The sequence below is a fragment of the Haliotis rufescens genome, unplaced genomic scaffold (assembly GCF_023055435.1).
Source record: "Haliotis rufescens isolate VD_foot unplaced genomic scaffold, xgHalRufe1.0.p SCAF_2, whole genome shotgun sequence".
Lineage (NCBI taxonomy): Eukaryota > Metazoa > Mollusca > Gastropoda > Lepetellida > Haliotidae > Haliotis > Haliotis rufescens.
The window spans coordinates 60320726-60347528 of NW_025963890.1; the positions used below are offsets into that span (position 1 = coordinate 60320726).

General features: G+C 39.7%; 1 protein-coding gene across 1 annotated transcript; it reads left to right on the forward strand.

The window, feature by feature from the left end:
• The first annotated feature begins 3357 nt into the window (after positions 1-3357).
• LOC124142162 (fruiting body protein SC7-like) lies at positions 3358-22855 on the forward strand. Its single transcript, XM_046510455.2, has 6 exons — positions 3358-3441; positions 4023-4195; positions 18040-18327; positions 19509-19633; positions 22262-22353; positions 22695-22855. The coding sequence occupies exons 2-6, from the start codon at positions 4037-4039 to the stop codon at positions 22700-22702; spliced, it is 672 nt and encodes a 223-aa protein (XP_046366411.2). The 5' UTR covers positions 3358-3441; positions 4023-4036; the 3' UTR covers positions 22703-22855.
• The last annotated feature ends 3948 nt before the right edge of the window (positions 22856-26803 follow it).

Sequence of the window (26803 nt, forward strand, 5' to 3'; positions counted from 1 at the left end):
CGGTGAAACCCACGAGCACGGGTATGGTGTTGACAAACTTAGAAACATCATCGGGGCGAACCGGGATTCCAACCCACAATCATAAGTTTCTGGCATGCCCAAGGGACGCAACTCTGCACAGCGAATCGCGGCGCCTTAGACAACTGGGCCACCCTATCCCCCCTTTCCTACAAGTGTAGCAATACAAATGCATAGTATAGATCGTATGGTGCTCTATGATACATAGAGGTTATCACGCGAGTGTGTTTGGGGATGGTAAATATCCTGTATTAGGAATAAACATTGTGTTTAGCGAGCCTTGGCGAGCTAAATACATAGTGTTTATTCCTAATACAGGATATTTACCATCCCCAAACACACAAGCGTGATAACCTCTTTATCATATAATGTCATTCTTTAATTTTGTGTTTGAAAATCGCTTTCCCTCCCTCACAAACAATTACCTAAACATTGCGAGTTTTCCTGGAATGCGCACATTAATATTTATTACGTCACAGGGTAAGTGATGTGTCAATCGGACAGTGACAGAAGCCAATATAGTTCCAACTGAAATCTGTTTCTTTTACAGTGGCGAAGCAAAATATCCGCATAACAACAACAAAATTTACTTGCATTTCGCGGCAATCCATCGGTCTGTCCGCTGGAGTAACTGCCCCTTGTCAAAGGGAAGCTACTCTAACCCTAGTCTATGAGACGTCATGGCCACGATCAGACGTTGTTGACAGTCGGCCTGTCCTGTCAAAACGTTAGAAGTGCAATCAGATGTACACACAGCGACAAAACGAAACAAGGTAACAATTCAAATATATTTCGGCCAAATCCAACTGTTTTTTAATTTGTGGAAAAGGTTTCAAGCCGCAGAGGTCTACAAGCACAGATATGGCTACTGATCCCGCATGGCTAGGGCTAGTGCCCTCGCAAAATCGTTTCGAAATTTATATCTCCAAAGTTGCCAAAACTTATAAAATGCCTTAGCGACGTCACAGTTAGACACTGATTTTAAGTATATTAGACTGTTCTTTTGCTTATGATAGCAATTATCTCTGTAGTTTATCCAGATTCCCGATGGTTAATTCTGACTCGATTGCCGAATGACAAGGGCGAAGCCATGTTTGTTTATAAACACAAAAAGTAGTCCCTACTTGACCTTTTGATATTTGCATCTCTATCCGCATATGACCCCAACGGATGTCGTTTTTATCCGTTGGCTTTATCCTGCCGAGAAACCTACCCATTATATGATAAACAAAACTATTTCCTTGATCAAGGCATCAACATTATGGGATCAGGTCATATTCCATTCTAAACAGGCGCAGGTGGCCCAGTCGTCTAAGGCGCCGCGATTCGCTGTGCAGAGTTGTGTCCCTTGGGCACGCCAGAAAACTATGATTGTGGGTTCGAATCCCGGTTCGCCCCGATTATGTTTCTAGGTTTGTCAACACCATACCCGTGCTCGTGGGTTTCACCGAAGTGGTAAACGTCTGAGACCTGCATCACTTCGGGTTCTCCTCCCACATTAAGCTGACACGCCGCGTATAACTGGAATACTGTTAAAAGCGGCGTACACCAAGCTCACTCACTCACTCACTCCATTCTAAAGAGGAGTTTCATGATCGCTCTACAAACTTAAAATTGTATACGTCCCTTTTTGTATTCTCAGTGCAGAAGCTTACATTAATATATCGATTCGAAAGTATGGCTGTAATGATGGAGTATCATCGACGTCGGCACAAGTGTTTCATCAGCAAATCTCTGGCACGCCTTGGGGACGCAAGTGGGCACAGCGAACTGCGCCACTTTAAACGATTGGTCAACCCTTGTTTACATTCCCTTGTAAATATATCATAGGGATAATTTGTGATTTTGATAAATACAGTGTTTGTGTTCCGGGGCAAAATGCACGACGGTTCCCAGTGTTAGTTGTACGTCAAGAAGCAGCATATATTTCCTGACATGAAAGGCATGACTAGAGAGAATGAAGTATTGGAAATATTTTCTCATCAAATTATCTTTATCGATAAATAAGTACTTGGATGACGATATACAGGCAACAGTCTCAGGCCAGATTTGGACGTGACTTACCCAGGGGTTTAACGCGCGCCATTAAGCGCTGATCGTCGTTTAAAGCCGTACCCTTGGTCTGTCAGCACCCTACCCGTGTGTTATTTATTCATGTCTTTATTATTTATTTCAAAGTAGTAAACATCTACAATCTGCGTCACTTCAGGTTTTTCTCTCTCATTGGTCTTACACGCGAAAATGTAACTGAAATCAGATAAAACTATGATGGACTGCGTTGATTGAGTTGGTTGCTAATTATGTTCAACAAAATCCCCTCCGAGCTCGAGGTTAACACACTTGGGCCAACGGTGTTGGAAGGCTTCCTCCTGGTAAAACTACAGCGCTCCTGTAGCTCATAGACTCCGTTTTGATGGGTTTTTTTTACAATCTGTTACATTCAAGTCTTTGAAAGGCATTAAGAAATTATACACATAGTATATGCCTACTCCTTAACCCGGTGAATTGATGCTATGAGGCATTACATCGCTAATAACTGTAAAGTGTTGGCTTCCATTGTCAATTGCCAATCACCTATCAGCACCGATTATCTGTTGGCTTCCCTTGTTAAGTTTCCACCTTTTGTTATCTTATTACTTTTGTTGTTCTTACATGTACATATATATGCTCTCTGCCTCATAGCATCCATTCACCTGATGAAGGAGTTAGCATTAGCTCCGAAAAGTTGTGTTCCTCATAATAAAGAAGTTGACATCAGTATATTATCTTCCTTAATGTATTACATTGACTTTGTTATGAATAATTGGAGACACATACATTTGTGATATATGTTCGGTCAATATGGATCAGTGAACATTCATCATAGGCACATTTACCCACAACCACACCCAAACAACAGAAACAATTATAGTTTAACAAAAATATACCTCGATATATATATGCCTACTCAAAAATACAATAAATACAAATATAGCAGGCCATGTATTCAACCTGAAACTTTTCTGAAGCTATATATTCATAAAACTGTAATTCAAGTCATAAAACCTTTTATAACACAGTGCCATTACGGTGTAGACATATTAGACCTCTTTGAAAATATAAAACGTCAACGCCAAAGCATAACCAGTTTCGATTATCCGGCGAAATAGATTCCATTGGCGAAAAAGGCAATATACCGGAGAAAATAATATGAATGGATATGATATGAAAAAACTAAGTTATTAATCAAGTATGCATATTTATAGAGACCATTAATACAAATTGTTTAATCAATACGGATCGCCAGTATGGGATGGTCAATTCCTCAATTGCGCTTTATGGATATATGTTTAAAAAACTCGAGGAATACCGTGTATATAAAGGGGACTCATCTACAGGTGTTCAGGCAGTCAGTATACAGTGGAGTCTCGTTATTTACCTAAGGTGCGTGGACATTATTACACATTGAACTATATAAGATCATGTAATTATTTCATTACTTTTATACTTTAAATATAAGTCAAATTCATTTATAATGAGTGTTTTTGACTTATTTATCCTAATCATTGCATTTACAATTCAAAAAATTATCATTGTTGTTTCAGTTCCAAATTTTAAGGACTTTTATATTGAACCTATTCCAAGAAAGACATTGTTTGGCCAGTAACCAGTTACTTGAACAATTAACTATATAAATATGTTGATTTTCGGCTTTGAGTAATTGACGTTGTACATGTCCTATATTTTGTTAATTTGAAACTTGAACCTAGTGCGTTTAAGTCATACTTGTTCATATTTTTTTCACTTAGACTGCTTTTTTATAATTAAATGCCGATATTTTGCTGTCATGTTGCAGGATTTATCGCTAAAATGTTATCTCTGGTACAACTTTCTCTGACAACGATTTCCAGTACAATTAGACAGTGTCATTCAAATCTGATATGTAATATGTTCATATGTAAATTGTATCCACGCATTTCTAGTTGAAAATAAAAAATTATTTGGATGTATTCGTCTCATCACAGAGTACATAGGAAACATGAAGATCTACGTAGCCGTCGTTGTGATCGTGTTGGTGAACGTCGCTGGCGTGGGTGCCGTAGGTGATGGAAAGTTGGTTCAAGAGGACAAGGACTACTTGGTGAAAGGACACAATGATGAAAGGAAAAACCAAGGGGCCTCTAACATGTACAAACTTGTGAGTACAGGCGGACTGATAGAACGCATGTGCTTCGGTATCAGTAAGAGGTGAGGTGAAATTCGGTTTAACGTCGCGTCCAAGATTATTGCACTTATATAGCGACGTGCATGCACGTGTATGTGTGTGTGTGGCTGCTTGTACTAGTCCGGACTAGTCCGATTTATAGCGCTAGCTCACTGAGATACCATGCCGCAGTTTAACATGAATACCCCACTCAGACACAGTATACTGACTCCGAGCCGACCAGTCCTTGTTTTAGCCCCTTAATGCCGAGCGCCAGACAGGGTAACAACAAGTACAATCTTTTAACGTCTTTTTGTATGACGCGGCCCGGGATCGAACCCTGGACCTTCCGCTCTCCGGGCGGACGCTCTACCACAAGACCACGGAGGCCGTCGGTATCAGTAAGACAAACAGAAGAACAGGATTTCTGAACTTTATTGGCGTTCAGTTGGTTTGATGTCTTTTAGTATCTATATAGTTGTTGTAATATATCATACCTTATGTAACTCTTTGTATATGGACCGGAGACTTCTAATAAGACATCTTCTTTCACTATTTCTTCTATTTCTTGTCAACTGTGTTTATTCACCTAATCGGTCAATAATTTGTATAAGTTGCATCGTAATGATTAAAAGCCACATTTTCAGTGCGTGCGCACTGGGCTTGTTTCGGTCTGCGTACTTTTCTTTGTTTGGTTCCATTGCAAATGTGACGGGTTTTAATCATTACGCTGTAAACTTTAATTGGGATTCTGTCTTCTTGTAATATGTGTGTGGCTATTTATATCAAAAGTGTCACATTGCATTGATTGCTCTCTGCAGGTTTTCTTTCGTAGACCTGATCTTGCCTTTGGAATAGTGCAGAAAACATTTCCGGATACACTGATTCAAAAACCGTTGGAGTTGACCACATTTGTTCTAATAAAGCCAAATATTATTGTATCCTGTTAATAGATGATGGCAGTGACCCTTTCGGCCATTTACTAACATGACTATCAGATTTTGTAATATAACAAAATTCAATGTAATATGTCTTTGTTATATCAGCTCTGAAATCACACAGATAATATTGACATTTTACAACGAAACGGATTATTTTTTTAAAGACGTCATTTGCAGTAAGTACAAACTGTGAAACGTCGTTATTCCGGAAATCTTACATCTGGGCGATTACTGTAGCAATCGTATAAATATGACTACTACATACTTTATACGGATTTTTTGTTTATGGTGACGAGACGTTTTATTATAGTCAGTATACTGGTATGACCATGGTATAAATTAGGTTATGGATAATTTGAATCAGACTGGATGAATCATCAAAGCAAGATATTGTTGGTTTAGATAAAAGATGCAAAGGGATTTTTTGTTAGTCATAAAGAATTCTGCCATTGCTGCAATGCTTTCTCTGAGGTGAGGTGAGGTGAACTTGGGTTTAACGTCGCATCCAAGATTATTGCACTTATATAGCGACGTGCATGCACGTGTGTGTGTTTGTGTGTGTGTGTGTGTGTGTGTGTGTGTGTGTGTGTGTGTGTGTGGCTGCTTGTACTGGTCCGGACTGATGCCGATTTATAGTGCTAGCCCACTGAGATACCATGCCGCAGTTTAACATGAATACCCCACTCAGACACAGTATACTGACTCCCAGCCGACCAGTCCTTGTTTTAGCCCCTTAATGCCGAGCGCCAGACAGGGTAACAACAAGTACCATCTTTTAACGTCTTTTGCTATGACGCGGCCGGGGATCGAACCCCGTACCTTCCGCTCTCCGGGCGGACGCTCCACCACTAGACCACGGAGGCGGTCTGCTTTCTCTGAAAAGAAGTGGACCCATAACACATATTTAAGAAAGGACACCCCATCAACATCATTTTAAACCTAAACACCAAACCTCTATTGTAGTTTTGGAAGTACAACATAGAATAACTTGAACTAACTTCATCATACAGGGATGAAGAATAAGTCTTACTTAATTTGATGTAGAGCAGCTGTAGTGTCGACCGTTAGTTCTTAAATCCCACAACAGATAGATAACAGACTATTTAATATTCTTGGTGTTGAGTATTCACTAATTTTAGACAACTGTTTTCTCTTCAACGAGGAACCAGACAACTTCTTGGGAAACAACAACACATTTTCAGTGGATGTTGGTTTATTTGTGTTATTATTTTTGTTTGGGTTATAAAACCTGAGGTCATGTTATTTTCTTCTAGCATTTTCTGGAAGAAAACATATTGTTTAAACGAAAAGTGGTACACTACTGCCTAGAAGTTCATTCCCCTTACACGCATGGGCAACGCGTTACGCAACCAGTGTGCATCGGGTTGGTCACGCGTGTGATACCCGTGTGCAACGCGTTGCACACGGGTGTGCACCCCGTCCGCCACTCGTGTGCAACGCGTGACACACTCATTAGAGGGGGAACAAACTTTTGACCAAAGGAGGACCCGTCTGAAGCTGAACCTGGAGGTGGTAACAAGGAGAGAAAATTTTGTTATCCTGACGAAAAATGATAATACACATGCATTTGCTAATGTCTCCTTTCTTTATGTGATTTTGTGGGAATAACATGAATACTGTTGTTTAAATAGATCTGTCTTGTTTTATACGACCATTGCTTCTAAATCCGATGGTGTTAAGAGAATACATGGTCCTGGAACATGTTATTGCAATTGAAATGCTTTTTTATTGTGATTTGACATTAAACGTCTGTAGTACGACTTTCAGTGATAATATGTATGAGGTTTGGCGGCGCATTGTTTTTATTGGACCCTAATTACTTTATGATGACTTGGACTCTTTATCTCAGCTCCATAGCCGTGAGGCTGGAAAAGAGCAGCATGTAATTAATGAGGGTGGGTTATATCATTGAGGATACACTTGAGGGAGAGAATACTAATTACCGTACTACAGGAAGAGACCTGTAGACGTAAGCGCGGGGTTGTGTTTTAGCTGGCCGTTCGATAATGGCCGCCAGTAGAAGTGAGCTTTGACTGCGTCATCTAAAATAAATAGTAAGATACAGCAGTGTTATTTTCACGGGTCTGTTGAATAAACTCCCAGCGCTACGGTCAATGTATCTTGTACTTGATACATCATTTTGGCATTCACAATCTATAGTATTTCAACGTACAAAGGAGCACTGATCTAAAGCAATTCCGCGGGAGTAGTTGTTACCTGTGCATAACTGTATTTTCCCAGTGAGTACCCGGATGATATAGCAGAAATCTAGACTTGTTCGCGACCTGTGCTCGCCATTCGTAAGCGCATTTTTATTGAAAGTAGAAGGACGTATGGTCACATTGATCAACAAAAATGAAATACAGTTTTGGAAATGTAGGTATATTTGTGGGGAGCATCGGTAATGGTGATGCAGTTTTGGTAAGTCACTTGCTTGGTAATTGTGCGATCTTTGTGTACACTATTTTGACTCGCAACACAAAGTAAATATTTCATCTGAACATTGCTTATTTTACCGTGTGTATATGTTAACATTCAAAATGTAAAAATATTTCACTAAGGAAATTTATTAAACGCCTAAATATTCAGTTTATTTTACAAATTAACTGAAAAATATGTCCATCTTTATTAATATGATAACGAATTCCAAATATTTGTTTATGTTTAATATCATCACCAAGTACAGTTCTGTATTGTTGGGCTTCTTTTCTTAGCATAATTAATATATTGTGATGTGTTTAAGCTCTTTTGATCGTCTTTATCATTTTTAGTCAGTCGGTTAAATAAATGAATGGATTATTCAGTCAATTTGTAAAATGACTGAAATATTTAGATGTTTAATAAATTGCCTGAGTGAATCATATTTTACACATTGACTGTAACATATACACGCTTACAAAAGAAAATACTACGTCTATCGAGCATCGAAAAACTTCCCAACCAAACGGAAAGGAACAAGAATGATTCTGTTCAAAGCTGCAGCGAATGAATGAAAACAAAATACAAATATAATTATTACAACCTACCAAAGTTATAATGTATCCGGGAATATCAACATAAAGGAACAATATCCATTGCGTCTGCAGCTGTACAAAAATACTTATTCGATGTCAAATGTCTATGTGAGAATCAAATACTTTAATAATAATTATTTGGAAACAATATTTGTAATATATATGAAATATATCAAAATATCTAAATATATCGTTTTTAAACGTTATTTAAATGTATCGAATATTATAACCCGTGTTTGTTTTTTAACTGATCACTTAGTTTGTTTCAATTGTTTCACATAGGTGCCAAGTTAGCTGAGAAAGCCCACGTGACAACTATTTTTATAATGTCCTCGGTTCTTAAAAACATACATTGAGTTAGATAACAATGAACAACCAGTCAGTGTATTATCGGTTACCCTTTGAACAAAGTATGTTGTTTTTACATCTGTACTTCACGCCATGATATGAGTGTATTGCCTAGGTTTAGTAAACCTACCTTCACATGTAAACACTTACTTTTGACATATCCACTGTGCAAGATAATAGTAATTAATCAATCAACGTATTTCCTGTTGATCCTTTGATGTCTGGGAATGATCAGTTGATTTACAAAAAAAGTAAAGCAACTGACCATACATCTCTTGCTGGGCTGCCACGTGCATATCACATACTCACATTCCACCTCACTTTAAACCTGGATTTAGATTGAATAATTACCCCAGGTACAAGAAAGACCAAATTTGAACCTTTATAATCTGAGTGGTGCTACAACTAGGTATACATGTTATAAATTCATTAACTGAGCAGCAAGTGAATTACGACAAATACACAACGGTAGGGTTATACCAGAAAATGTGGATGACAACAAGGGATTAATTAGTAATTGTATCATCCACGCAATCCGAAATCCGCAAATGCTTTCTTTCACTCAGGGATACTTTTTTATTATTAAACTGTAACAATCAGGGGTATTTCCAAATAACGACATCCGATGAGCTTTCGCCGTTATTTGTCTGTTTGTTTAGGCTGAAGAAATTAATTACCATGCGCCCTTTGTTGAAATCTTCATAGATCACGTGTAACCAATCAGTTTTCAAAAATGCGTAAGCTTATTTAGCTGTCCTTGCAGACTGGTACCCCCCAGCCAACGGCATTAAAATCACATTAAATAACCGAAACATAAACATCATAAATATTTACCACTGGGCGGAACAAAAAGTCCAACCTGAGGATCTAAACAAACTACTCCAAATAAGCGATAAATCTACTATATTCCTAGGAGACTTTAACGCTCACCATCCTACATGGAGCATAGATGATAAAATAGATAATCATGGCAAATTAATCTCCGAATGGATAGAAACAAACGACCTAGTACTCCTTAATAGCAACCAACCCACGAGGTACGATAAGATAAACCAAAAAATGTCGGCTATCGACCTAACCATATGCACCGCAGATCTAGCCCAAAGTACTCAATGGGAAGTGCACGACGTCCCGCTAGGTAGTGACCACTTCCCCATAAACATAACCATAGGAAATACAAACGTACCAATCCAAACAGAAAACCAAGAACCTAAATTCCATTACAATAAAGCTAACTGGGACCAATTCCAAGATATCTGCAACGAAGCTAACTTAAACGAAATAGAAAATAATGATCCAGAAACCTATTGTAAAAACCTAACAGACTATATAATAAACGCAGCCAAAACCTCCATCCACTTCAAAACATCTAAGACAGGCACACCGACGGTACCATGGTGGAATGAGGAAATAGAACAGACTAGACGAAAACGTAAATCAGCCTTCAATAAAGCAAAACGCGACTACAAATATTTAAACATAGCCCACGAACTAAACCACCAGGTTCAAAAACTAGTCCAAATAGCCAAAAGTAGAGACTGGAAAAAATTCTGCGAAGGTATAAATAACCGTACAGATGCCAGAATGGTCTGGCGCAAAATCCACGCCATCAGAGGCTTAAAACGACATAAAAAAAACCTAACGTTGACAACTCAACCAACCCCGCCCAAAAAGCAAATAATCTCGCCAACTACTTTTCGGCCGTTAGCAGTAACACCAACTTCAGTAAAAAATTCCAAGATAAACTTAAAACAGAAAACAAACCCACAAAAGAACCAAACAATAACAATCTAGAAATAAATCAACCCTACACAATGGAGGAGCTCCTCTACGTAATCCAAAACAGGAAAAAGGGCACAGCCCCAGGATTAGACCTAACTTCTTACAAAATAATTAAAAAACTCCCCCTAAAACTACTCCAGGCACTACTCAAACTATACAATCTCATCTACCTAAACGGACAGGTTCCTACTCCCTGGAAACAGGCCCTAGTCATACCAATCCCTAAACCTAATAAACCAGCTAATCAAGCTAACTCATATAGACCAATATCCCTAACTTCAAACTTATGTAAAGTAATGGAATCAATGGCTAAAAATAGATTACAACATTACTTAACCCAAAATAACATCATAAACCCAGATCAAAGCGGTTTCACTCCTGGCCGCTCAACCCTAGATAACCTCGCCCGACTAGAACAAGATATTAAGACAGGACAGCTAAATAAACAATATACCACAGGCATCTTCTTAGACTTCTCTAAAGCTTTCGACATGGTATGGCACGATGGGCTAATACAAAAACTTAAAAAAATAGGACTCAAAGGTCAGATAATAAACTACATCCAGGACTTCCTAAACAATCGTAAAATAACCGTGGGTATAGACCAAACTCTATCGGACCAATGTCCCCTAGAAAATGGTACTCCACAGGGCAGTATCCTCAGCCCCACCCTCTTCAATATAATGATAAACGATCTATTCGAGGGCCTATCCCCTAAAGTAAACACATCAAAATTCGCGGATGATGGAGCCATCTGGATCCGCACTAAAAGCATGAACATGGTCCAAAATTTACTCCAAAAATCTCTTAATAAAATACAACAATGGGCTGACAAATGGGGCTTCTCCCTTAACTCAGAAAAAACAACAGGAATAGTATTCAAACATAAAAACATGAAACCCGCTTCCCCAATCCTCCAGCTAAACAATCAAACAATCAAATTTCAAAAACAAACCAAATTCTTAGGACTTATTTTCGATGAACATCTCACCTGGGATGCTCACATCCAAAACCTAACAACTAAATGCAGTAAAGACCTAAACACCCTAAGATGCCTAACTGGCTCTAACTGGGGAGCATCCAAAGATACCCTCCTCTCTCTCTACATATCACTAATTAGATCAAAACTAGACTACGGCTGCACCATATACAACACCCTAAACAACTCTCTATCTAAAAAACTTGACTCAATACAATATCAGGCTCTCAAACTAATTACACGCACCCAACATGGCACCTCCTACACCTCACTTCAGGCCTTAACAGGAGAAATGCCACTAAGTCTACGCAGGGAACAGCTAAGCTTAAATTTCTGGGCCGCGTCCCAATCAAACCCTCTCATCCAAAACTTAATAAACCAAAACATCAGCCCCAAAAACCAAGCTCTAGCTCGTAAACACCCCTTACTTACCCCCAATATCCCAAAGAATAACAAACTACCTAAATGAACACCAAATTAAAAATCTTAAACAAAACTGCAAACAATCAAATATCTTCACCCCTAAACTTAAAATACCCAAAATAGACACAACACTAGCTAGCCAAATAAATAAACAAACCGACCCAAACATAGCTAAAACTACCACACTAGCATACATACACGAAAATTGGCCAAATTGGTGTCACATTTACACGGACGGATCCTCAGATCCGACCTCCAAACACACAGGTTTCGGAGTCCATACCACACAACCAACTAAAACCACACAATCCTTCCGACTCCCAAACAACCAATCAATATTCACGGCAGAACTAATGGGCATGGCCTCAGCCCTCCATAATCAAGAATCCAAAAACCACAAAAAAATCCTAATACTTACCGACTCCCTAAGTGGACTGCAAGCCCTCCAAAACAAAAATACCAAAAACCGACCTAAATTAATAAATCAAATACTTAAAAGCTCTAACGACCTAACTAAGGCAGGCAAACAAATAACCTTCTTGTGGATACCCGCCCACGTAGGAATATACGGTAATGAAAACGCCGATAAAGCAGCTAAACTATCCCTCAAAATCCCAGAAATAAGCTTAAACTTACCCATCTCAAAATCAGAAATTAAAAGTGTAAACAAGCAAAAAATCACAAAAAAATGGCATAACCTATATCTAAACTCAAATAGCCAAATCAAAAAAGTGCTCAGCAAACCACTAACCAAACCAAAAATTCTCCATCCATCCAAAAAAATCGACAGAGTAATCACTAAACTCCAAACAGGACACACCAACCTAAATAACCACCTAAAATTTTTTTAAAAACACACTACAGGTAACTGCCCACACTGCAAACAACCAGAAACCCCAGAACACGCACTCATCCACTGCACACACTACCTAACACATCGAACCGCATTACAAACCACCCTCAATCTAAACAAGGCTCTAACTCTAGAAGCAATACTAAACCCACATAATAAACTAGAAAACTTCAAGGCCTTAGGCGTATTCTTAATAAAAACGGAACTAATAAAACGCATCTAAAAACACAATAACCTACCAAATCAAAATCTCATAAACAAACAAACATCCACCATACCCAGCTCCCTTAGTTCTCCTCCCCAATCCCATCGGCATCTATTCCAAATCTCAAAATTCCCCAATTCTATATAAGCAACCCCTAAAACCCCCCTCTTGTGTTGCACAGACCACCTTCGCCCCTTTCGGAAACACATTAAATGGCCTGGCCGGGCCCGTGTGCGAAATACGCATCAGTCGGAAAGCGCACGTTAAATCTCCAAAGTAAGTAAGTAAGTAAGACTGGTAGCCCAGTCACTTGTCACGCTCGGTTGCGTAAACGAGCAAATTGACTCACGGCAGCTAGAAAGCCTAGGCGGAAATCCAAAGGTCGTATTACCTGAAGAATCAACCTTCATTTGCAAAATATCTACTGCTCTCAAAATTAAAGTCAGAACTTTCTAACCAAGGATTACCAGTTGAAACAGGTCGATGGCTGAACATTCCCAGGGAAGACAGCCAGTGTCCACTCTGTGAATCTATCGCTGTGGGAGATGAATTGCATTATTTATTCCAATGTGAAGCTTTTCACCAAAGGCGATATGAACTCTTAAATAAGCAATATCTTAAGTTTCCAAACATTTAAGAAAATTATGACCACTAACAGTGTAAGAAATCTAAAAGGCCTATCTAAATTCCTTAACAATGTGTACAATACAATTGGTAAATTGTATTAGTATCCACGTATCCTATTTTTATTATTTTTGTTAAATTTTACATAATAAAAATTGTAGATAATTGTATGTCATGTTATTCTAAGAATAAATGAGTTTGAGTTTGAGTCCGACACCCGAGAAGAAGCCAGAGATTAGTGCTCCTTTTTGAATAGTTTACAATCATGTGTTTTAGGGTTAGCTGTGTTGGCTTAAAAGTATTTTTATTTCAAAAGAAATCTGGATCGGTAAACAAGCAAAACTTGCTTATGTAATACCTCTCCAGGTAAGAACTTAACAATAGGGGGATATATATAAGAGAGTGATGAACATAAACATACAAAATGCACAAATGAAATACACGAAGCCAATACACTGAAGCAAGTGGGGTCGGTGAAATAAGGTAATGCAGTTTTCCTTTACTACATGCATAAAATTAAGCTACTCAAACCTTTTGCTTTTGACAATGATGTCGTGAACTGATTTAAGAAGAGTCATGTTTGTAGAACTGCTTAACTACTGCCACGTAATATCATTTTTAGACCATACCCATGTGTGTAGAAATACACAGTGTTTCTGATATTATCGTATTTTTTGACAGTTATAGAAAAAGTGAATTGCATCTTCAAGGTGATATCCACAAGTGCAGTCTGGTATGTCTGATGCATGTCGTCTAAACTTATCAGCGTTTAAGTCACTGCATCCGAGCCTAAGGCGACAGTGGACAATTTGGCATGATCTATGAAAACATTTGAAGTCAAAATTATTAGTAATTGCATCAGAACGATTAATTAATGATTTGATTTCTTTTAATGAGCGAGCATTAGTTACTTCATCATATAGAGGGTTCCGCAGGTTGATCATATCCAGAAGAAATTATTATTAAGCATAGGTCTGTGTTCTACATTTGATTGTTTGTATGTTGAATCTATTTCTAAGGTTATATTTGCTGTTATCAGAGAATTGAATATACACTTTTCAAATATTTTGGCTGAGTAACTTGTGAGTGCTACAGGTATATAATTTGAGCATTCATGTTCATCGCTGACACTGACACCGCATCAGCCCGGCAGTGGACTTGACACAGTTATTTGCGCACCGATTATATAACTCCTACAGACAGGGTGGGGTGGTTGTTTAAAGCGAAACGGACGACCCCGTCTGTTATCTAATAAATGCTGTGCGGCGCCTTTGATCTTGCCTCAAAACATACACCTTATAGTAGTAAACGACGATCAGGATGGCCTGGAAATAAACACAATTCTGTCTGCCCAGTGTATCCACAATTAACTATAATGCTTCATATCCACAAATATATATATAGAAAATAGATATTTGCCCACAGCAAATATTCATTTGCTTAATTGCATCAGTATGGTTTATCAGAACATGTACAATGCTTTCTTATGCTTGGTGAGGCAGACTGAAATTGAACATTAGGATAACGTCAGCAGGGATAAAAGAGGTCATACCAAAGAACTTTAATTACTAGTGGAAAAGTCAGACATTCCGATCAACCACTACAAGGCCCGGCCGGATCTCAAGGTTGACCAGATCAACACCCCAAAGGAACATCTCTACGCCAAACAAGGAGTCCCTTTCGTCATGGTGCACAAGAAGGGGGGTCAGGACATCGAGTACGACATCACAAACTACACATCACACTACCGCCGCCCTCCTTGCCAAGAGTCTCTACCAGAATCCCAACCCCCAGGATGAGAAGCTGACCAAGAGACTACTAGAAGGATACCGCCGCTAGACTTCTAGCCACACATGCTCGCCAGCCAACGCCGTGCCTTCCCACGCTTGCCCCCCCCCCCCCCCCACCCCCAGGCCCAAACTTTTCCATATTATTGAATATTCTTTTATCACCCACTCCCACCCAGCCAAACCCCAGCCCCTTTAACTTTATTAGAATAGGCTGTAAACGTATATATCTTTTTTGGGGGGTGCACTTCTTTATTTAATCATTACGCTTTTTTACCCTAATAGTATAAGTGCTTCCCCGTGTGCGAGGTAGGCTTAAGTCGGAAAGCGCACGTTAAATCTCCGAGGTACCTATCTACTAGAACTTTATTTGCTGTTCTGCTCATACATAAATATATGTAAGTTACGTACATGGGGAAGCTAGATTATTTACAGCTAACATCAATATAGTGCAAATATTTTGTTCAATAAAAGAAAACGTTGATAGATCTATAACACACTTTTTGTACTATTAAACAAACTGTTGACTTTTAAGACATTTTCGCTTATTGTAATAACATCTAGCTAACAAATCATGTCTATCTCTGAAATCCACAAGCATAGTTGCTGTAAAACCTAAAAAACATATTCAGGGAGGTCAGTTTTGACTTGCCAAGCACCTTAAGGTGAGTTTATTTTTAAACTGTCAAAAGCGATTGTCCCTTCAATACTGGTATATGGCTGGAAGCTGTTTCTCGGACTGTTATGAGTTATGATGTATTTTATGATATTACTGGGGAATGTTCAAATTAGTTACTGTCATTTAATCCAACGTTCTAACTGTCAACTGTCTCAACAGGACCATAGGTTTGGTTATATATCTCCTCCCTGTCTCTATGTCTTAAGTTGTTAATCGGTAACTGCGGTCCAAATGTATCAACTTATTCATCTATTGTTGCAAACTTGACTGATTTAAACATATCTAATTGATCATGAACTACTCAGTCAGTCAAGCACCTGTATCAGAAATGTAAAACCAGCCATGTTTCATGTAGTCCCAATATCACTGAAAAATGCCGATGAAACGTGACATATAAATTTACTCACAGACAATATATTTTTCGTGAGAGTGAAGCACAATTTTATTAAAGTTTTATTAACAATTTCATAAACTATAATAATATTAATATTAAAATTATTCATCACTTGCCAAGTTTATGAACATGTCCCCATTTGGGAGATGTCACATATAAACAAGGATTCGAACTAAGTTTGATCGTCTTTGACACTGAGGTTTATCCCCACTTTGCCAGCAAACTGCAGAAGATTAACAGTGAGTGAGCATCGTTTCTATGTTTATACAAGAAAAGATGTTATGCCAAAAACGCTCACAGTAGTTAGTGAGTAAACTCACGACCTGTCATGACCTGGTTGAGTGACTTCCTCCAATCAACGTGAAAGGATTACCCACAGAGAAAGAAAGGATTAAAGTCACCCATAAATCTTATCCTAACGTAGTACTCCAACTTCTAAATGCCTCTCAAAGAAGGATTAAAATCCTAAATATATCCTATCTACGTGGTATAGGTACTCACAACCTCTAATAATAAACTGTTACGTTTGGTATCCCCAGCAATACTCACTATGGTCATTGGGCAAATGTAAAAATCACAAACCCTAACGAGATTCTGTCTACATGGTCACACCCGGTGATTGTGAAGATCTCAAATTCTATCAACAGTCAGATAGCATGGCTGTTCATATTCATTTACAACATCCTCTTATAATTAGTATAAAAGTGTCCCACACAAAACCTTCTTTTATTTATTCTTTCAAAATACAAAACAGAAAGTGGGGTGTGGGGAAATGGGACATATTCCTACGTGAAATAATGAGACATTAGTAGTGGTGACGGCTATATCATAATTGTACTGTCTAAAGCATACATTTGGCGAACGAAAAACGTTATATTTGCAATCAAATGGAATGACTCGTGTGGGCAAATGAATATGTTCGCAATCCACAAACAATCATTTTATTAATGGCGAACATTTACCAACCCGCGACAATCGTGTCAACACGGGGGTTCCCCTAGCAATAAACTTGCATCTAAATTCACTACTGTTCTACTGTCGGCTAGCCACAATGGCTAGACGGGACCCTAGTGGAATGGTTCATGCCATAAAAGTCTAACAACCGAACACTAATTAAGACGGGCCGACCTTGTATTTACGGTCTGGTGAACACAGCTCAATGGCCGCTCATTAACTCAAATTTCAAATCTCACTGTTTTGTTTTATCTCACTATTCATTTGATAATTTTGTCAACTTCAACTGGAACCCGGTCCCGTGTTACACGCGTGGCACACGCGTGTGCAACGGGTTGCACACGCGCTGCACACCCGTTGCACACCCGTGTGCAACGGGTGCTCACCCCGTGTGCAACCCGTTGAGCACCCGTGTCACATGCGTGTTACACGCGTTCTCAACGCGTGTTAGGGGAATGAACTTTTAGGCAGTAGTGTACGTGTCACTTGACAAACCATACCCGTGAAGATCCGGGGTAGAATAGGTCTTCAGCAACCCATGCTTGCCGTAAAAGGCGACTATGCTTGTCGTAAAAGGCGACTAACGGGATCGGGTGGTCATGCTCGCTGACTTGGTTGATGCATGTCATCGTATCCCAATTGCGTGGATCGATGCTCATGATATTAATCACTGGATTGTCTGGTCCAGACTCGATTATTTACAGACCGCCGTCATATAGCTGGAATATTGATGAGTGCGGCGTAAAACAACAAACCAACCAACCAACTACTTGACAAACCTTACACTTCAATTTCAAACTTGATTCCTAAAAAAGATCATGTATATGTTGACAGAAGTGGGATGACGGTCTGGCAGACACTGCCCAAAAGCACGCTGACAAGTGTCTTTGGGAGCATACACCTGATGGCGAGAGACAATGGGGTGAAAACATGGCTCAGCTCAGGTTTCCAGAGGCTAAGTATCTTGATTTATACAGCCATTCGAAGATGATAGACATCCTGGTGACTGAAGGTATGACTGGATTCACGTCTTGGAATGGAGAAGAGGTCATTGACGTCAAACGTGACTTTTCATGCGCTAAAAAAGGATGGACTGGGGAGACATGTGGTCACTACACACAGGTTGGTAAATATTGGCTGTTTAGATATGTTCGAGTTTAACACAGTTGTCATCAGGTCTGTTTTAGTTGCTCACAAGGTAATAGCACGACGTTTGAGGAACATTTAACGTTGCCATTTTCCAGAACACCGTATCATAACGCTACATCAATGCGTCAGCTACAGCAACACATTGTCAAGGTATCAATTAGCATGACACTTTAACAATGCGTCTTCTGTGAGGACACTTTATTTATGAGTCAGTTGCCATGGCGGTCCTGCTACAATACATATTGAGTGAGCTGGGTTTAACGCCGCTTTTAACAGTATTCCAGTTATACCACGGTGTGTCAGCATAATGTGGGAGGAAAGCCCGAAGTGATGCAGGTCTCAGACGTTTACCACTTCGGTGAAACCCACGAGCACGGGTATGGTGCTGACAAACCTAGAAACATAATCGGGACGAACCGGGATTCGAACACACGGTCTTAGTTTTCTGGCGTGCCCAAGGGACGCATCTCTGAAGAGCGAATCGCGGCGCCTCAGGCGACTGGGCCACCCGTGTCCCCGCTACAATTCATAAGTGGGTGGATTAAAATAAATACTTATACAATGATACATTTGTACAAAAAATGACATTAGTCTTATATACCATGGCTAGATTTACACAAAGAGCAAGTTCTCGATTGACATTTTCCTTTCTGTATCTAACACTGAATCGCGTTGTCTTAAACGAAATTTTATCAACACAATACATTTTCGGTAATCATCAATAGGTCGGTTAATATCCGCACACACTTAATCCATAACATACGACCATTGGCTCAGGCGTAACAACGCTCTGTCAGTTGAAACAAATACCATAACGCTTCATCAATGCGTCATTTCTATGTTAACAAAACGTCTATATGAGACCCGCGAAGATACGGGTCAGATCGGTCTTCAGCAATCCATGCTTGTCGCAAGAGGCGACTAACGGGATCTGTCTGTCTGTCTTCGTTGATCCATGTCATCGTGTCCCAACTGCGTAGGTCTATGCCCATGATGTTAATCACTGGATTGTCGCATCCAGACCCGATTACTTACAGACCGACGTCATGTAGCTGGAATGTTGAATCTGGCGTTGAACAGCAAACAAACAACAAGGCATGTATGGTTCTCCTAGCCACCAAACAGTAACGAAATCATTTCTGTTTTGATCATAGGTGGCGTGGCACTCCTCCACAAAGATTGGCTGCGGGGCCAAAAACTGCTTAGACTTCACTCAGAACAAGGACCCCGAGGAAATTCAACACAACGTATGGATACTAGTCTGCGCCTACTTGAAGCCGTATGTTCATTTACATATTCTTCAAAATACATACATACATCGATACATACGTGCGTGCGTGCGTGCGTGTGTGCATACATAGGCGCATAAGTCCATATGGTTGAGGCGACCACAGGCTTCTCGTATGGGTCAACAGAATTAAGGCTCCTCCTTTGTCTGATGGAATATAAGTGAATAATCTTTAACCTCACCTCACCTCACCTCACCTCACCTCACCTCACCTCATCATCAACATCACATCACATCATCATCAACATCATCACATCACATCACATCACCAATGGAAACAGTACTTCGTGAACATCAAAAGATGTCAAAAAGCGTCCGATGGTTCCTAGAATGCTATCAGATGAAATTAAGGCTACGCTGGTCAGTACCTCGCGATCGAATGCTACGTTAACCTCATATTATCCATTAGCCAGATGATTTCCACGTTAGGTAGTGACAACTGGTGATACCTGGAACCATTACGGATTTCCCCAAACCAAGAAATGTGAAGCAAAAAGATCCACTTAGAAGGTTATGGCCACCTTCCTTTGGGACAGCAAAGACATAATACACATCGATTTTTTTACAACGGGGAACAACCATGATTGGTGAATGTTATGTCAACAATTTAAAATATTGCACAATTCTATGATTTGGTTGGTTGGTTGGTTGGTTGGTTGTTTAACGCCGCACTCAGCAATATTCCAGCTATATAACGGCGGTCTTAATAACCGAGTCTGGACCTGACAATCCAGTGATTAATATCATGAGCATCGATCCACGTAATTTGGATCGATGACATGCATCAACCAAGTCAGCGAGCCTGACCACCCGATCCCGTTAGTTGCCTTTTACGACAAGCATAGTCACCTTTTACGGCAAGCATGGGTTGCTGAAGAGCTATTCTACCCCGGATCTTCACGGGTCCACAATTCTATGAAAGAGAAGCTTAACGGCAAACTTCAACGTGGCGTTCTCCTTCAGGAAAATGCTTCAGTCAGTTCATACATGCCGTACATCCACTTTCATCACCAGAACTGCCCCGAGTGACTACCACCAGTTTTTTAGAAATTTAGTGTAAAACTTCAACACCAGAGGACAGGACAGGATTTCATCTTCTACCGAACAGGAAGAACTGACCTGGGGAAGAGATGGAACACGTGTATTGAACTGTAAGGGGACCTTATTAAACCATGAATAAAGCTCACTATAATATTCCCGTTATGCCAGGCTAAAAACATTTAGATGCCTCTCTCGAATTAATTTCAGTTGGATCATATCATGACCCTTGCATAATGTTTTCTTAACTGAGTAAGTGAGCGAGTAGGCTTCCTTATAGCCATATTCAGCTTTTGGGCACAGCGGGGCGGTGAAGGGGGTGCACCAGAAATAACCTTCATGCCTCCCCAACATTGGTAATAGAACCTGAGATTCGGCGGGACGAACCATTGCTTTAATCACTTGATTACATCGATCCTCTCTCAAGCAATAATGTATGAAATATGTTCAGAAAGTGTCTCTAAATATTTATCTTAATATCTTAATCAGATATGATCAGTTTTATTATCAGCTGAAGTCAACTGAATGAGAGAAATTGTATATCATATCACACAAATGTATCAAGGCGAATGTGCTTGTCGTAAGAGGCGACTAACGGGATCGGGTGGCCAGGCTCGCTGACTTGGTTGATGCATGTCATCGATCCAAATTACGTGGGTCGATGCTCATGATATCAATCACTGAATTGTCTGGTCCAGACTCGATTATTTACAGACCGTATTTACAGATCAGGGTAAGGGAAATGTTGTCACACTCTGTTATCCTACCTGGTGCTGGTTAGAGTAGCCTGTATATACAGTAGCACTGACATGACTCTCATCAAATAGTACAAAATTAGCAGCCACGTAAGGGATCTATTTTTACACAAAATACACACTCGTTTGCTTTTCCAATCACGATTACATAATGTAAACAGTTGATTCCCCCTACTACAGGATATAATATGTGAACAATTAAAGTGAAATATTTAACACTGTTGAGCTTTATGAATTAGGTTAGTGTTGGTCATCTTTCCTCGATAATGTTCAACATGTACTGTTGTTAAAGAAATGCATTTATCTCTTCTCTCATTGACTTACTTGGCATTCAAAGATATGTAGATATCTGTCTCCTTATACGTATATGAATTTGAAGCTGTGTTGAATTGTACTTATGTTATGCCTGTCTATTTTACTGTGTTAGCCACATGAAGTTGAATTTATCATACCTGAATGATGATATCTGATTGGTCCACAAGATCTTGATAAAATACTGTGTATTGCGTAATGGAGGGGAATACATTTTCCAGCGGGGAAATCAATCTCTTATACCCCTCCACGAGCAAGTCAAGCTGGACGTGGATTTCTGAGAGGCAAAATAAATCCCTTATGCCCCGCTTCACAACAAAAAGCCGTATGAAACATGCTACATATCATGGGGAGGGGTACAGTCCCCGCCGTTTTACGTCGAACACCTGTTTCACTTCAGGCTATCCTCACATTAAAGGCTGACATGCCGTGGTATAACTGAAATTCTGTTCAAAGTTGAGTTGCACCCATCTCACACATTCACATTTTAATGCATTGTCTATGTACGTTTTAGCGGTAATCTGGAAGGAGAGGATGCCTTTAAGAAGGGAAAAGCATGTTCCGCCTGTGAAGGAAGTGACAAATGTGAAGATGGCCTTTGTGTTGGTATGTCAACTGTATTCCGTACTGTACATCACTACATAGATACATGTTTATTTGTGTATCCATTTACTTTTTATTAATTATATCGTACATGCTGCTTGAAGTCCGTTATGAAAGTATTGTTGGTTGTATCTTGATGACTGGTATTATATATTCTATAAATCATTGTACTTATTTGCCTCACTTCGTGCAAGCATTCATTATTGCTCGCATCTGTTGTATGCAATGTCTGTTTGAAAAAGATTTTTGACATGGTCCTTGTGGTATATAATCTTTCTGCAATACATAAGTACATACTTCGTGGTTTATATTTGAAAGTGACTTTGCCATTCATTTCTTTTCAGCCTCATAAAGAGAATATGACATGGACGAACTCAAGTGCGCAAGGCATCCGACTTCTTGATTTGTGTTCTAAGCTACCTGAGTCGTGATCACAAAAGTAGTTCCAAAATGCTGAATTACAATTAACAGAGCTCATGAAATAAACAAGTAGTCCAAAACCTGACAATGTCTTCAGTAATTCATATCCTGCATCTCACAGTCCCACATGTGTATAATTATAGCTTGTTTATTTGTTTGTTTGTTTTGTACGCGGGCATAATTCCAGCTGTATCACGGCTGCAAGACACGAAAACCAATGTTCCACGCCGTCGGGGTACACTGACACACAATCATCAAAGTCACATCCTGACCACCCGATCCCCATTTTAATCTGTTCTTCCGACAGCCAATGGGGAAAGGGGACCTCTTCAGAACCAAATCACCTTAGGGATTGCGAAAATAGAGGAGTGTGGACCTGCCCACCAAGGTGCAATGTGGTGTGGTATCGTGAACGCTGGTCTTTTTCAATTGTACAGTCAGGTAACCCATTACTCTTATTCAAAGAGGGGCGGTCGGGTAGCCTAGTGGTTAAAGCGTTCGCTCGTCACGCATAAGACCCGGGTTCGATTCCCGACATGGGTACAATGTGTGAAGCCCATTTGTGGTGTCCCCCGTCGTGATATTGCTGGAAAATTGCTAAAAGCGGCGTAAAACCTTACTCACTCTCCCACTCTCTCATTGACATGCGGAAACTGGCCACAGCTATTGTTTTAGCTAGTTGTTTGTGACGGGTGCTACCGGTGAAGCAGGCTACGCTCAACTCTCCGCAAACACCTGCTGTTATTATCACTATTTTATAGTGATTCATACACACGCATGCTTACGACAGAATCGGAAACGTCCATTTGATATTTGTCTCCTGTATTTAGACAGTGTAACAGGCATTTGTGAAAATAACTTCAATAACACCAACACACGTTGTCGTAATAAGCTTCAGTGGGTGAGTGATGTGGGGTTTTATGTCTCTTTAAACATTATTACAGGTATATCATTGTGGGGGGAATCAGTAACGCGTGTTGAAGACGTTTGCCACTTTTGTGAGCTCTATGAGAAGGGGCATGGTGTTGACAAACCAAGGATCATAATTACCAAGTACCAATTACCAGTTTTGGATTTGAACTCAATCAGCGGATCCTGACGCAACTAAGGGACGTTAGTCCGTTCTACGAATTCAAGTCGCATTAAGCGACATGTCCACCAGTGCCCCACACCTTTACACATACGAAAACCAAACCCGTTCCATCATTTTGATGCTTTTGAGTTCCAAGAGTCAAGAATCCGTTACATCATTTGAAAAAGGTCTATATCTGTTTCATTGTCGCCCTCATGATGCTTTGCGGTAAAGGGCGACTTCGCTTGTCGTAAGAGGCGACTAACGGGATCGGGCGGTCAGGCTCGCTGACTTTGTTGATGGACGTCATTGTATCCCAATTGCGTGGATCGATGCTCGTGATATCAATCACTGGATTGTCTGGTCCAGGCTCGATTATTTACAGACCGCCGTCATATAGCTGGAATATTGCTGAGGGCGGCGTTAAACAACAAACAAACAAACAAACACACATTGCGGTAAACAACTCATAACAAGATTTTCATTATATGGTTTACGGATCTACATAACAAAAGTAGGGTCGATCGTCGAACATCCTCGAGTATCCAGTGTTATATAGCTCTAGCTCTAGCTCAGTACCATTCTATTAAAATAAATGACCTGGTCCTGACCTCAGATATCCTGGGATGGTCGAAATAGAACAATAGGGTTCTGTTGTATGATAATGTATTATACTGATGGCATGACCTGTAGATAAACACCAATTTCTTAAACACGTGCTTTAACATGTGCTATTTTATCTTTGCCTTTGTATTTCCTTTAAAGATGTTGGCTACAATAGTTCGTGCGCGCCTCAGTTCACGCCGTTGCACGCGAGTTTACCGTGACGAATTACATCCCTTGACGCGCCCTGTCTTCTACATAATTGGTGGTAGAAGCAACGACATGTCCGTTTATGATTGTGGAAACCTGCAACATGTACCTTTGCTATCCTTTCCAAACATGAGCCGATAAGTAATAAAAAATAACTGTTCCAATGCATCTCTGAATTTTCAGATTCAGTGGGAAAACAGCGTGTAGAGTTCCCACACATTATTTTATTAACTTGGCACATTTTATTCTCCTACCTGAATTTCTAAAATATTCTTTCTTTCTGTTTTTGGTACGAGAAGCATAGCTATTTATGATGAATTAATTGCGGGTTTTACGCCCTGAATTTCTAAAATATTCTTTCTTTCTGTTTTTGGTACCAGAAGCATTAGCTATTTATGATTAATTAATTGCTATTAATGGATAAATGGAAAGCATTGTAGAACATCAAACCTGCCTATTATGTTATATCTAAACAATACTCAATGACAAGTATAATACGTGATTGATTATATCTAGATAATGAGTTATCTCCCTTTCGGGTATCAGGATTGACGCCCCTAGCTTTCTTTGGGCATGCAAATAGTCAATATTTTGCGTGGAGACCTACAGATTTTTTCTAAATTTATTATGCTTGGTAGATATTGTACGTTATGCGTGAAAATGGTGACTCTATAGTGGGTTTTGATCTTCTAAATAACTATTTACATGAGTACTTGCTCCTTTGATACCCGAACCACATTAAATATGTTGCTATTTCCCCTCGATTGTTTCTATTTTTGGTCCTTTTTTCTCCATACTTGTATGTAGTTAATCAACTTAAATAGAAATAAATACTACAAAGTAAGTTTATTTACACTATTAGATTAATGTGTTTCAAGGAGTCATCTAAAGCATTTTTTTATAGTAATGGTATATCATGTCATTTGAGGCCTACCCCACTATACGCGGGTGCCACCTTCAAGAAAATATAGCGTGGAAAGGTATTGTTGGGTTTTTTTATTCGGTACAAGTATACTATACACTCTCTTCATGTTACATCTCAGAGCGTTGTAGTGGGTTTCACTTATTGTGTCCAACGTCTTTAAGATCAGTTTTACATGAGATTGGATACTAAGTACTATGTTTCAACATAATTGCATGCATGACAATCCGTATTTATTAGGAAAAAAAACTTTCGTAAAAATATTAGGTAGGGTCAAATGGAGTTTAACATCGCGTCCAAAATTATTGCACTAACATAGCGACGCGTGTGTGTGTGTGTGTGTGTGTGTGTGTGTGTGCTTGTACTAGTCCGGACTGATTCCGATTTTTTATAGTGCCGGCCCACTGAGATACCATGCCACAGTTTAACATAAATACCCCAATCAGACATAGTATACTGACTCCAAGCCGATTAGTCCCTGTTTTAGGTTACACACAACCAAATGTTTTCCCATAGACTTCTATAGTAACGTTATGATTTTTTTTTAAATAACTAAGCATTCAACAGCTATTACCTGTACGTGTGTGCACAGTTTGGCCTTAGAGCAGCAATAAAAAAAATAAAAATGACTAGCTTATCCAGCTCCTTTTCCGAGTACCGGAAGCTAAACACACCACCCCCAGTTTCGCACCAAATGTCACCTACTTGAAAATAGCTGTGGTCACATTCAGCATAAGTCATCATGTTGAAAAAGACAGTACTAAATATAGAAGAACATGGTCAGTTTTAATAACTGGATGGATGTACATTTGAAAGACATAAAAATCTTACAGAATATCCTCCAATCACAGCCTGCAGATATCTCTCGATCTGCACTGAAGGCTCCCTACGAAAACCGCACTCTCCAAACTGGTACTGATTTGGTGTAGTAGAACCTGTAGCCCCTTAATGTCGCGCGCCAGACAGAGTAACAGTACTTTTAACGTCTTTTGGTATGACGCGGCCGGGTATCGAACCCCCGACCATCTGTTCTCTGAGCGGGCGCTCTACCACAAGACCACGGCGGCGGTGTAAAAATATCAGGATAAACTATGTGACGCAAAATGAGACCTCGATGATCCGGAAATATCATGTCATTCATGTCTTAGACCATGGATAGAAACGGAATTTGTGGGAACTGATTCATTTCGCTAACAGATGACCTGTCAGAGGTCTCATGTTCAATC

What these genes read in the sequence shown, in the direction of transcription:
- LOC124142162 (XM_046510455.2), top strand. Translation starts at nt 4,037, where the DNA reads ATGAAGATCTACGTAGCCGTCGTTGTGATCGTGTTGGTGAACGTCGCT. An exon ending in CCTCTAACATGTACAAACTT is followed by an intron (nt 4,196 to 18,039) that starts GTGAGTACAGGC and finishes ATATGTTGACAG; the next exon opens with AAGTGGGATGACGGTCTGGC. An exon ending in GTCTGCGCCTACTTGAAGCC is followed by an intron (nt 19,634 to 22,261) that starts GTATGTTCATTT and finishes TGTACGTTTTAG; the next exon opens with CGGTAATCTGGAAGGAGAGG.